Here is an 11,754-nt window from a genome sequence, read left to right as displayed (position 1 = left end):
TACAAAATCCTTTGCACATGTGGTCAAGCGTGCATAAGAACTAAAAAAGAAGCACTAACACCGATCATAAGGAACATACGGGCAGTTATCACATGGGCAACACAGATAAGTTGGCAGTGACACATCATGCAACTGGGCCAAGGAACCATCAAATTCCTTTCTCCAATACTATGGTTTTATCAAGATCAAAGTTAAGTAAACAAGTTATGGGCCTTAATGCTAAATAAAGCAAACAGTACCAAGTCTTCCCTACTAAAAGCTCAGTAGCACTTTTTGGTGCAACTTGAAAATCTTAGACAGTGATCTGATGACATCACAAACTGACCATTGCCTGGATATAAACAGTTAAGCTTGCTGAGCTTTGTTGAGCATTGCTTTCTGCATTGTTATATGCCCTGATGATGTCTCCTGCATTGGAAGGCAAAATGTTAGACAGAAATACAGCTCGGACCATGGCCTAATACCCATAGAACAAAAGTCACCAAGGACACAAATACTGGCCTTGACAGACTGTATTGTATGGTATCATATTATTTTACTTTTCTTCTCACTCATGAAATTTTATCAGTATACAGTTGTATGAGTTTGAAAATCAACAAATGTCCTCAAATAAATTAGCATATTAATCGTAAAAGCATGAGCTAAACCTGAGCTTTATTAGCTTTTAATAACCAGATATGTCTATGATACTGCTTTGTCAGCAACACTACATCTACATAGTGACTGGAAAAATTCTCACTTTCATCATCACAGCTTCCTCGGAGAAAAACTGCTGCACATTTGGAAAATGAATAGTAATATATTACTGTATGTTTCTGAATGAATGCAAGCAAGTGCTTTGATGTTACTATAAACTCATTTACAGTAGACACAAAATATTAGCAACTGTTATATTTTATGTTAACTGCAAAGAAGGATAAGTTTTCAAAAATCAGTATGTCACATTGAAGAAAGAAACTAATTCTCAAGAAACAGTTTTTGATGTTGCTGAACAACAGTTATAGAATAATTTTTAATTGAACACAGTGCCATTTGACTGTACTGTTGTGTATTTAATTAAGACCCAGTTTTATGCCATTTTCAAGTGATCAAGTTTACGTCATTAACATATATTGCAGCACATCAATATTAGGCTTGACGTCCTGCATAATTAAATAAACAGCAGTACAGACAAATGGTGGTGTGTTCATTTAAAAATAATTCTGAAGATCTTAAAGGAGCAGTTTATTCTTTATTTATTAAAATGCATAAAATATGGAATTAAATTTCACTACTTGCACTCCACTCATATTTATTCCACATATCTCTGGCTCTGTAATACTTAAGAGGCTCATCTTTTACCTTAATACTGCACTACACCTTTCATTTCTTCATTCATCTGTTGTTTAGTTAGTTTTAAGAGCTACAGATTAAGCCCCATTTTTTACTGTTTGAGAAATGGACATGTGTAGCTCCACTTGCTACAACTGTGCTCCTTAAATAATTTTGTTTTGTTTTGTTGTATTTTCCAGCAGACATGTAATGTACTACACATATAAAAATTAAAAATAGCTTTTTCATACCATATTTCACTGAACTTCATTATTCATGACATAATTTACTTATTGCTCATGATAAGAGAATATTAACTTCATACACATAAATCATTTTGTCTAAAGGAATATTCACAATTTATCACAATTTATGATACCCATAAGTTGCAAGCATGTCTAAATTCAAACCAGCTAAAATAGCTTGTATTAAGACTGACATAATTTATTAAATTGCCATCATTTTCCTATTTGAACCAAATATTTTACTTTGTCCAAAAACTTGATATTTCAAAAATAGTTTGTATTCAAAATTTTTATGTTCAGAAGGTACCAATCAAGATGTAATTGTTTAAAAAATCATAACTTTGTAGCCCAAATTCTTCTCTTTCTAAAAATGTATACTTGTACTAAAATAACATGTTAGTTTGTTAGTTAGTTATTCCAATTAGAAAATTTTACTTTCTAGAATATTCTTGATGAGCTTGGGAATCCTTGTGCACACTAGAACATACCTCTAAAAGCACTTGTTATTTTGCCATTTTCTAATTTTACAGCTTTTCAATTAACAAACTTACTTCACTGCTTATTGTATCTTTTTCCATCTTTTATGTTAATATCAAAATGCAGTAGTCTTGCTTTGTATCATTTTGTAGTTTCTCTAATATGCACGTCTGTAAATAGGCATTGCATACGTAGCTTCAGTCAGTTGCTATCTAGTCATCATGAATGCAAATCTAAGTTCTGATGTTCACTAGACAAATAATAGTCTACTTAGCTTACTGACCTGTGATGTTAAGTTGAAGTTGTTCATGACAAACAGGCTGATCATCTAAAGTTTTTATGGACATGACTAAAGTGAAAGTTAATCTTAATTGGATTGTGTATCATCATTTTGTAACTGTTTAAAACTCCTTATAATCATCAAGTAGAAGAAAGGTAAAAGAATAAATTCTGCAAGTTTAAGAAGCAAACACATCACATCCGTAAATTACATTTGGCGCCCTTTGCGGATGAAGAGTAATGAAACACTGTCATTGCAAAAGAACTCTCGAATAAATGGATTGCAAGTATACTAGTCATTAGTTTAGTGATTATATTAGGATGGAGTGGACCTAGATATGGAAAGCTGGAAATACCACAACCATGTTTGGAGAATATCAACCAATGGGAAGATTCCTGGATGTAAATGACTGTGTATGATGTACAAGACAATGCAACAGTGGGAGCAACTGGAAAAAAAATTTAAGGTAAAAGCGTTTATTTTGCTCAATGTTTAATAACTATTGCCAAAATGAGTGACACAGGAGTTGATATCTGACAGTAGGGGGGACAGACTAAAAATTTCTAATCAAAATAATGTCGTAGTGAAAAGTGAACTTTAACCTGAGAAAGCAAAGTCTATCAGAAATCAGACAGGGAACATCAAGGAAAGGAATCTTTGGACAAGGATTGCAATCAGTTATTACTCAAAATCTGTCAATTACGAATGCAGTTGAGATTAGTAATGAAAGAAAGTAGTAGTGAAATCACTCAGAAATTGGGCAAAAATAGTACTGAAGTGAATTCATTATTGCACAAAAATAGTAGTGAAATCTTTGTTTCAAGTGTAAAATTAGACAAAAATTGTAGTCCCATAAGTAGTGTAAATTCGAAATTAGACCAGATTAGCAGAGATGTTAGTAATTTAAAATCAGATTTGAACAATGGCATTCATGATTTGAAAATTGAATTTGATCAGAAAATGAATAGGATTAAGTGTGTTTTTAACAATTAGATAGATTCAGCAATGACTTATTTCAAAAGGAAAAGTCAAAAGGTAAATGAACATTTGTAATCAAGATTAGTATCTTTCAGTAATGATCATGTGTCCAGAGGAAATGAAATTGTGGATAATATTGTAATAAGCAGATGTAAATCATTGTTCATTTCTGTCAGGCCATAAATAAATAAATAATAATGCAAACATCTTCTAATGAAAATAAAATTATATTGATTTCCAAGCTAGAGAAAATAGATAATGATCATGTAAAGAATGTGAAGGTAGGTAAGGAAAATGTAAATGCAGATGTTGACACAGTTAATGACATTACTGTTGAATGCCAGCTTAAGAGGTAGCTAAAAATCTGGTAATGCATAAAAAGATTAATAAGTGCAACTATTTAGGACCAGTATAAGCAAAGCTGAGACAAAATGTGTGACAGGTTGGAAATGAAAAAAAAATGTGTGACAGGTTGGAAATGAAAAAAGTTAATAAAGTAAATGGAACTATGATTAAATTCACATTTTTAATCAAAGCAGAAATTTTTGAAAATGGCAACAAACAGCAAATTAAATAAGGTATATAATGTAGGTTTGAAAGTGATAGCACTGTTTAGTGGATATGTATTTCTGTTCTGTAAAATGTTCAGCAATTTTGAGGGTTGCAGTAATGTAGCTCATAAGCAAATGACTAGTAAATAATTGATTTGTGTAGGTACGTATAAGGTTTATCTGCATAGACAAATGAGATGTGTTAATTCATTTGGGTGCCAATTGAATGTGCCAAAGATATGTTAATTTGCATTACACTGGAATTTGAGAGGGCAGAAGAAAAATTAAAAATGATATACCCTTAGATATTTTACACCACCTTTCTTTTTTTAATGCTTGTAACATAGCTCTTCTGCTCCCACCTGCTGTGGTGTATGGACATATTTTTATTTTCTATGTGTGTAACAATTAAAAAGTGGATAACCAATGAAAGAAAAGTATTTTATTTCTATGAGCTTCAAACACATCTGTTTCCCCTCTATGTGCACCATGAACCATTGCAGGAAATCTTCAGATGCATGGGAATAATCCTCAAGAACACCACTGCCATTTCATCATTGGCATTGTCGTACTATGAGAGAGAAGATGTACTTGTCATCAGTAGGAAGAGAACTTTCAAGACTAATAAGTTCACATTTATGTTGCAGAAAGTTAAAAGCAGTACCTATCGACATGTCCAGCATAGTGTTTGTGTAAAAGAAAAAACTTTACCAGTCAACAAGTGCTGCTGAGTAGTGTACTGCCATCATACCTTTCTCTGTTGCCAAAATTAATTGTATGTTTATGCAGTGGTGAACACTCCTTGGATGGTGACATGGAGAGAAAGTACATAATTATTGTTTAAATGTTATATAATTGTATGTTTTGTAATCTTTCATTATATTAATTGTCAATGTCTTTTTTGCATTTTATGATTGGAATATTGTTTTCATCACAATGGAGGAGAAGCAGATATATGGTATGCATAAACCAAAGAGGATTAACTGGAGAATTAATATCAAGAAGACTGAAGAGAATGACTTGGAGGTAGGAAAATTTTCAACACACTATTTGCATGACTGCACTTATTAGTGCCTCTTCCAAGAATAGTCATAGCACCTTTTCCAAGGTAGATATTTATGTTAAGAAATTATTTTGATGTTGAGTTGCTGTATATGCCACTAACGCACTACAGATTAGGTTGTGAAGCGGTATCATCACAGTTTAAAAAAGGATGTTTTATTCCTCAATTTTCAGTTATCTAATTATTTTATTGAGAGTGGCAGAAATGAGTACATCAGATAGGTCCATTGTTGATGATCCATTAATGAATATGCAGACACAAGATGTTTCCGACATCAACATAACAGCAAATGACAGTGAAGTTGGAAATGTCAATCACTATGATGGTGGCCAGCTATAGCCTTTAAATGCTATGGCCACAGTGACAGCAATGTTGTAATCTGTGATGCTACCACAATTATGGTAGTGGAAATGTTTTCTCAATTTTCACTGGGAAGCATTTTCTCCCATGGTGAGAATGACGGGCTTGAGTGATGTGCAAACTTAAATTCAACAGGAATAATCACAAATACGTAAGAATTTAGACACTCTGACAGGTGTTGTAAGCAAGTTGCAGTCAGTATGTAAAGGTTTACCAGATGAACTACATGAATTGTCATTGCAACTAAATACTTTAAATTTGAACACACAGTTTGTGCAAAAAGAGCATGAAAGAATTGAAAAAGATGTAAAAGAATTAAAGGATAGGGCTGAAGCAGGTATGCTTGACCAAGATATTATCCTGGTGCAAAAGGTAGTTCAGGAAGTAGTCGAGGAGACAATGAAGGAAAAAGAGAATGAACTATTGGCTAGGACAGATTTGGGCATTAAAGCAGGGGAGGAAAAGTTGTGGAGTAGCCCAATTAGTGTTGCAGAAGTAATAAAAGAATGTCTGATGCCAAGCAGTCAAGTTCCATTAGACTGGACAGATAATCCTAGTACTTACGTGCAGTTTGTCACAACCCCGTCACCGAGCGAGGTGGTGCAGTGGTTAGACACTGGACTCGCATTCAGAAGGACGACGGTTCAATCCCGTGACCGGCCATCCTGATTTAGGTTTTCTGTGATTTCCCTAAATCACTCCAGGCAAATGCCGGGATGGTTCCTCTGAAAGGGCATGGCCGACTTCCTTCCCCATCCTTCCCTAATCCGATGAGACCGATGACCACGCTGTCTGGTCTCCTTCCCCAAACCAACCAACCAACCACAACCCCGTCAGATGAAGCAGCAGAAGTTACAAGATGCAGCAGATGCTGCTAACTACTGTACCTGTCATGCAGCCATACTCAAAATATAATCCCGTGTACCAAAACAATGCCACACCACCAACAAAAAGTGCTGCATGTTTTTTCTCTCTGTTAGGTGACTGAGGTTTTTACTACATAGATAACTCCCTGTTCCTTCATTGGAAGGCAAAGGAGTGAACCTGGTGGTGTCCATAATGGCCTTTCATAATGTATTGCATAGAAATAGGAAAGAGACACACCAGGCGATGTCTTGCGATGGGCCATGGACATGGCATAAAGATACCACACTTACGAACAGTTTGAGAGAGAATTTTTGGATAAATTTTTGTCTCCCATGGTACAGGAGAGGTTGTGCTTTGAAGTTTTTAATCCATCTCTATTCAGTAACACACATGGGGGGGGGGGGGGGGGAGGTGGTATTTGAATAACACTCTGTATTGGAAGAATGAGATCTCACATGTGCACATGTTAAAGATTTTGAAAAGCCATCTGCGAGCCCACAACCATGAAAAATTAATTACCATTCCAGAACATAACATAAAGTATTTTTAATCAGTAACTGATTCCATTCAGCATATTAATGAGGAAGGGCCAGTGCAAACACAAAATGTCTATGCATAGGTTGAGCCTCCAAGATTTAGTGAACAGCAAGGTTAAAATGGTAGCTATAACCAACACAGTTGGCAACTGTGCTCACCTCGTAACAATGGTAATAGGAACCACTTTGGCAATGGGAAAGACCAAAAATATGAACAAGGTTGCAAGAACAATCAAGGGCAAAATTTTAACCAATTGAATTATACTGATCAGAGAGGGTACAGCCAGCAGATGCGCAGTGCACTGCCAACTCACAGCAATAACCACTGTGGTAGTTGGAAAGTACAAAACACAAAGAGACAATCAGACAACCCACCAACAGCTGATTATAGTCAACATAACCCGGATTACATTTCAAATAGAGGGCAAAGCCATCAAGGTTTTGAATCAAGAGCTGCACAAGACACAAGTTGGAAGAACCAAACCCATGAAGTACACTTAGTTCACATCACCTCAGATGAGGAGGTCGATACCCTGATTAGCCAGGAAAACTTAAACAGGTCTCAATAGGCCCCTGTTCAATGACCAGTAGAGGGGGTGGTGGCATAAAGCTAATGAAAAACTGTTTTATTAGATGTGATCAGAATGGAGATATCAAAGACGAATTGTGCCAGGAAGATACCACTAACCATGAAAGGGAAGGTGAGGAAACAGTGTAAGCAATAGTTACTGCCCAAATATTCAACTTAAATGCACCTAAGCATCTAGATACCAGCACCATGACTAATGTGATATCTGAGGGATTACTAGATGAAGTGCAAAAGTGAGGCTGCATACCAACACTTCCAGTTCAGAATTGCAAAACACAGATTGCAGTAGGAAGCAAGTCTAAAGGAAGCGAACTGCAAGCATTAATCCCTGTTAAAATTGATAAGTTTCCTTTACAATGTATTTTCCTGGTGGTTGAGAAATTGATGATAAATTGCCCTATTGGTATGGACAGCTTTAGAAAATATCAGACACAAATTGATATAGAAAAAGGGAAATGACCAAAAATTTCCAGTAGATTATGTTGAAACAAACACCAATGAAAATAAACAAAAGCACACCACAAATATCCACTTCAATTATTTTATCCAGCTGTTATTCTTTTTTAAATATACAAGGGGTTAAACAGCTACCAGAGGACATAGATCCTATAACTAGGTAAGTGAGTCTGCACGTTAGACTGAAGACCAAAATGTGGAGCTTCAGGAATTGATAGTCAGATGCCCCATGTTTTTGGGAGATGCCCTGGCGTAATAAAAGGACTCTTATCCACATAAGGATTTGTGAGACTTTGGCACTAGGAAAAGTTAACATATGTTAAAGAACCAAGAAGTAGTATATCATACACAAGATGACACAGTTCGTTTGAACCTGTATACCACAATTTTATGCTTAGTATTAAGGAAAGATTTTCTCATACTTATTTCATGTTTGTTAATCGAATAGAATGTAAGTTTCAGTTATTTAAGATTTTGATTAAATGTCCATGAGCCTTAAAAGGCTCTGAAAACACTTCCATTGCTGAGTGTGAGATTTATTTTAATAATCTGTGCATTCTCTAAATGCAGTGTAGTAATATGCCTGAAACACAAAACACATGATGTAGTGAAGAGAGGGAGACGCTATGCACGCGCTGTGTGGCTAGCTTACAAGTCAACAGCCACTGTGCATGTGCACAGTACAACATAATGCTTTGCATAGCTGGCTGACTAAAGCAAATTATCAAATGAACATCAACCAAACTGTATTTTATAAACTTCATAATACAACTTAACTACTATAGAAATTAAGAGTCTACATTCTGAAGCTAAAACTAAAAGGAGAGAAGGAATATTTACAGTGAATGAATTAAAAAAGCTATCTATGAAAAACTATCTACACTATATTACTGTGTGTAGCTCGTATACATTTACGAGTGACTATATACATGTTACACCTACATCTACATAGATATTGTGCAAGCCACTATACAGTGCATGGGATAGGGTACCCCATACCACTGCTTGTCATTTCCTTCCTGTTCCACTCGCAAATAGAACAAAGGAAAAGCAACTGTGTATATGCCTCTTTATGAGTCCAATTTTTTGTTTCAACATGGTCCTTTCATGCAATGTATGTTGGTGACAGTATAATCATTCAGCAGTCAGCTTGAAATACCACTTCTCTAAATTTTCTCAATAGTGTTTCTCAACAAGCTTGTTACCTTCCTTCCAGGGATTACATTTGAATTCCCAAAGCATCTCTGTGACACTTACATGTTGTTCGAACATACTGGTAACAAATATAGCAGCCTGCCTCTGAATTGCTTCAATGCCTTCTTTCAATTCAACCTGGTGTGGATCCAAAACACTTGAGCAGTACTCAACAATAGGTTCCACCAGTGTCCTATATGCTGTCTCTTTTACAGGTGAACCTCTCTTTCCTAAAATTCTCTCAATAAACTAAAGTCGACCATTCGCCTTCTCTACCACATTTCTCACATGCTCGTTCCACCTGATATGCTTTGCTGCATTAAGCCAAGATATTTAAATGACTTGACTGTGTCAAGTATGTCACTTGTAAGACTGTATCTGAACATTACAGGTTTGATCTTCCTACTCATCTGCATTAAATTACATTTTTCCACATTTAGGGCTAGCTGTCATTCATCACACCAACTGGAAATTTTGTCTAAGTCATCTTGTATCTCGCCAAAAGTCACTCAACTTTGACACCTTACTGTGTAACATGGCATCATCAGCAAACAGCCACAGATTTCTACCCATCCTGTCCACCAAATCATTTATGTATATAGAGAACTGCAGTCATATCACACTTCCCTGCAGCACCCCTGATAATACCCTTGACTCTGATCAACAATCGCCATCAATGACAACATACTGGGCTCCATTATTTAAGAAGTCTTTGAGCCACTCACATATCTGTGAACTTATTATGCTCACCTTCATTAACAGCCTGCAATTGGTTACCATGTTAAATGCTTTCCAGAAATCTAGAAATGTGGAATCTGCCTGGTACTCTACCTCCATAGTTCTCAGCATAGAGAAAATGGTAAGCTGAGTTTCAGATGAGTCATGCTTTCTAAAACCATGCAGATTCATGGACATAAGCTTCTCAGTCTCAAGAAAGTTTATTGTACCTGAACTAAGAATATGTTCAAGGATTCTGCAGCAAACCAATGTTAGGAATATTGGTCTGTAATTTTGTGGGTCCATTCTTTTACCTTTCTTGTACACTAGAGTCACTTGTGCTTTTTTCCAGTCACTTGGAACTTTGTGCTAGGTGAGAGATTCATGACAGATGCAAGCTAGGTAAGGGGCCAATGCCATTGAGTACTCTGTGTAAAATCGAACTGAGATTCTCTCTGGACCTGGTGATTTATTTGATTTCAAATCTTCCAGTTGTTTCGCTGTGCCAGGTATGCTTATTACTATGTCATCCAAACAGAAAACTGTCTGATAGTCAAATAGTGGTATGTTTATACAATTCTCCTCTATGAATGATTTTGACTTTTGTTTTGCTGCCTACAACTGCCTCACCAGACTGGTCAACAGGGGACTGAATGGAAGCCTTAGACCCACTTAGCAATTTTGCATACAACCAGAATTTTCTCAGGTTCTCTGCCAGATCTTTTGCTAAGTTGTGATAGTGGTAGTAGTTGTGTTCTTCGTGCATAGATCTTTTCACAGATGCAGGAATCTCTACTAACCTTCGCTTGTCATTGTTTATGTGTTCCCTTTTGAACAGAAAGTCCAACAGCATCTGCTTCCTCAGCATCTGGTGAATCCGATTATTAAACCACGGTGGTTCTTTTCGATCCTTTATCCACTTACTAGGCGCATAACTCTCCAGACCAGGCTTTCAATCTGCTCAAACTTTGCCCATAATTCCTTTACATCCATCTTTTAGGAAATAAGTGATGCCAATTCATTCTATGAGTGAGATATTAATTACTGCTTACCTGCTCTATCTAACAGAAACACTCTCCTAGCCTTCTTGACTGATTTATTAACTTTCATAATCATACTTGGTATAATGACATCATGATCGCTAATTCCCCTTTCTGTACTGAAATTGTAGATAAGGTCCAGCCTATTTGTAGGTATAAGGTCTAAGATATATCCATTGCATGTTGGCTGCTGAGCTAGTTGCTCAAGACAGTTTTCAGAAAATATGTTCAAAAGTATTTCAGATGACTGTTTGTCTGTAACCCCCCCCCCCCCCCCCCCCGACCCCACCATCCCAGTCCAGACTCAACAGGTTAAAGTTGCCTCACCATTGACTGTAGACGTCCTTTCAAAGACTCTAGAACTGTCACAGCAGAATCAGATGGCCAGTAAAAACATCCAACAATTAACTTGGTTTCACTTACACCTGTTCACCTGTTATATGCGACCAGATGACTTCACTGTCGCATGCAACATTGATCTCAGTAGAGGCAATATTTTTGTCAACTGCAATGAACAATCCCCCTCCTATGCCCTCTAATCTGTCTCTCTGATATACATTCCATGACTCGCTAAATATTTCAGAGCTTTCCACTTCACGTTTCAGCCAGCTCTTGTTCCCAAGAATAATTTGAATGCGAGAACTTTCCTGGAGGAAAGGAGGACATCTATGTTCAATGAAGGAGGGAATATATGTAAAGTTCTGAATAAATTGCAAAAGATAATGAGACTGTGCCCTGCCTACAACAACACTTTTGTCTTCAGGTGCAAAAGGTAAATTAAAACAACAGCTGGTCTATAAACATTTGCGGTGTTATTGTATGAGACAATTGATGAATACATCTGCCTACTAACAGAAAATGAATATGTGTACATTGAAAAAGTGAAGCATTAGTAGCCATTGAGCAACTACGTGCATAATTTTATGTTAGTATTAAGTTTCCTTCCAGTGAACATTGCATGGACACAAACTTGGATAAATAAGGAACACAATGGTTTGTGTTAGTTACCAATGCAAAAGGGCTGCACTATACTATAAATAACTATATGTGTCTGATTGTGATAGTGTGAATGTGTTGCATATGAAAAGGC

General features: G+C 36.3%; 1 protein-coding gene across 2 annotated transcripts in view; it reads left to right on the top strand.

The window, feature by feature from the left end:
- The first annotated feature begins 3,888 nt into the window (after positions 1-3,888).
- The window catches only part of LOC126176993 (zinc finger protein 846-like), a 57,835-nt gene continuing 49,969 nt past the window's right edge, over positions 3,889-11,754 (top strand). For both annotated transcript variants that reach the window (XM_049924205.1, XM_049924206.1), the window contains exons 1-2: positions 3,889-4,868; positions 11,270-11,436. In XM_049924205.1, the coding sequence (XP_049780162.1) occupies positions 4,779-4,868; positions 11,270-11,436 (257 nt within the window). In that variant the 5' untranslated portion in view covers positions 3,889-4,778. The remainder of the gene's footprint in view (positions 4,869-11,269; positions 11,437-11,754) is intronic.

The sequence above is a fragment of the Schistocerca cancellata genome, chromosome 3 (genome assembly GCF_023864275.1).
Source record: "Schistocerca cancellata isolate TAMUIC-IGC-003103 chromosome 3, iqSchCanc2.1, whole genome shotgun sequence".
Taxonomy (NCBI): domain Eukaryota; kingdom Metazoa; phylum Arthropoda; class Insecta; order Orthoptera; family Acrididae; genus Schistocerca; species Schistocerca cancellata.
This window is presented reverse-complemented; position numbering and strand designations above follow the sequence as displayed.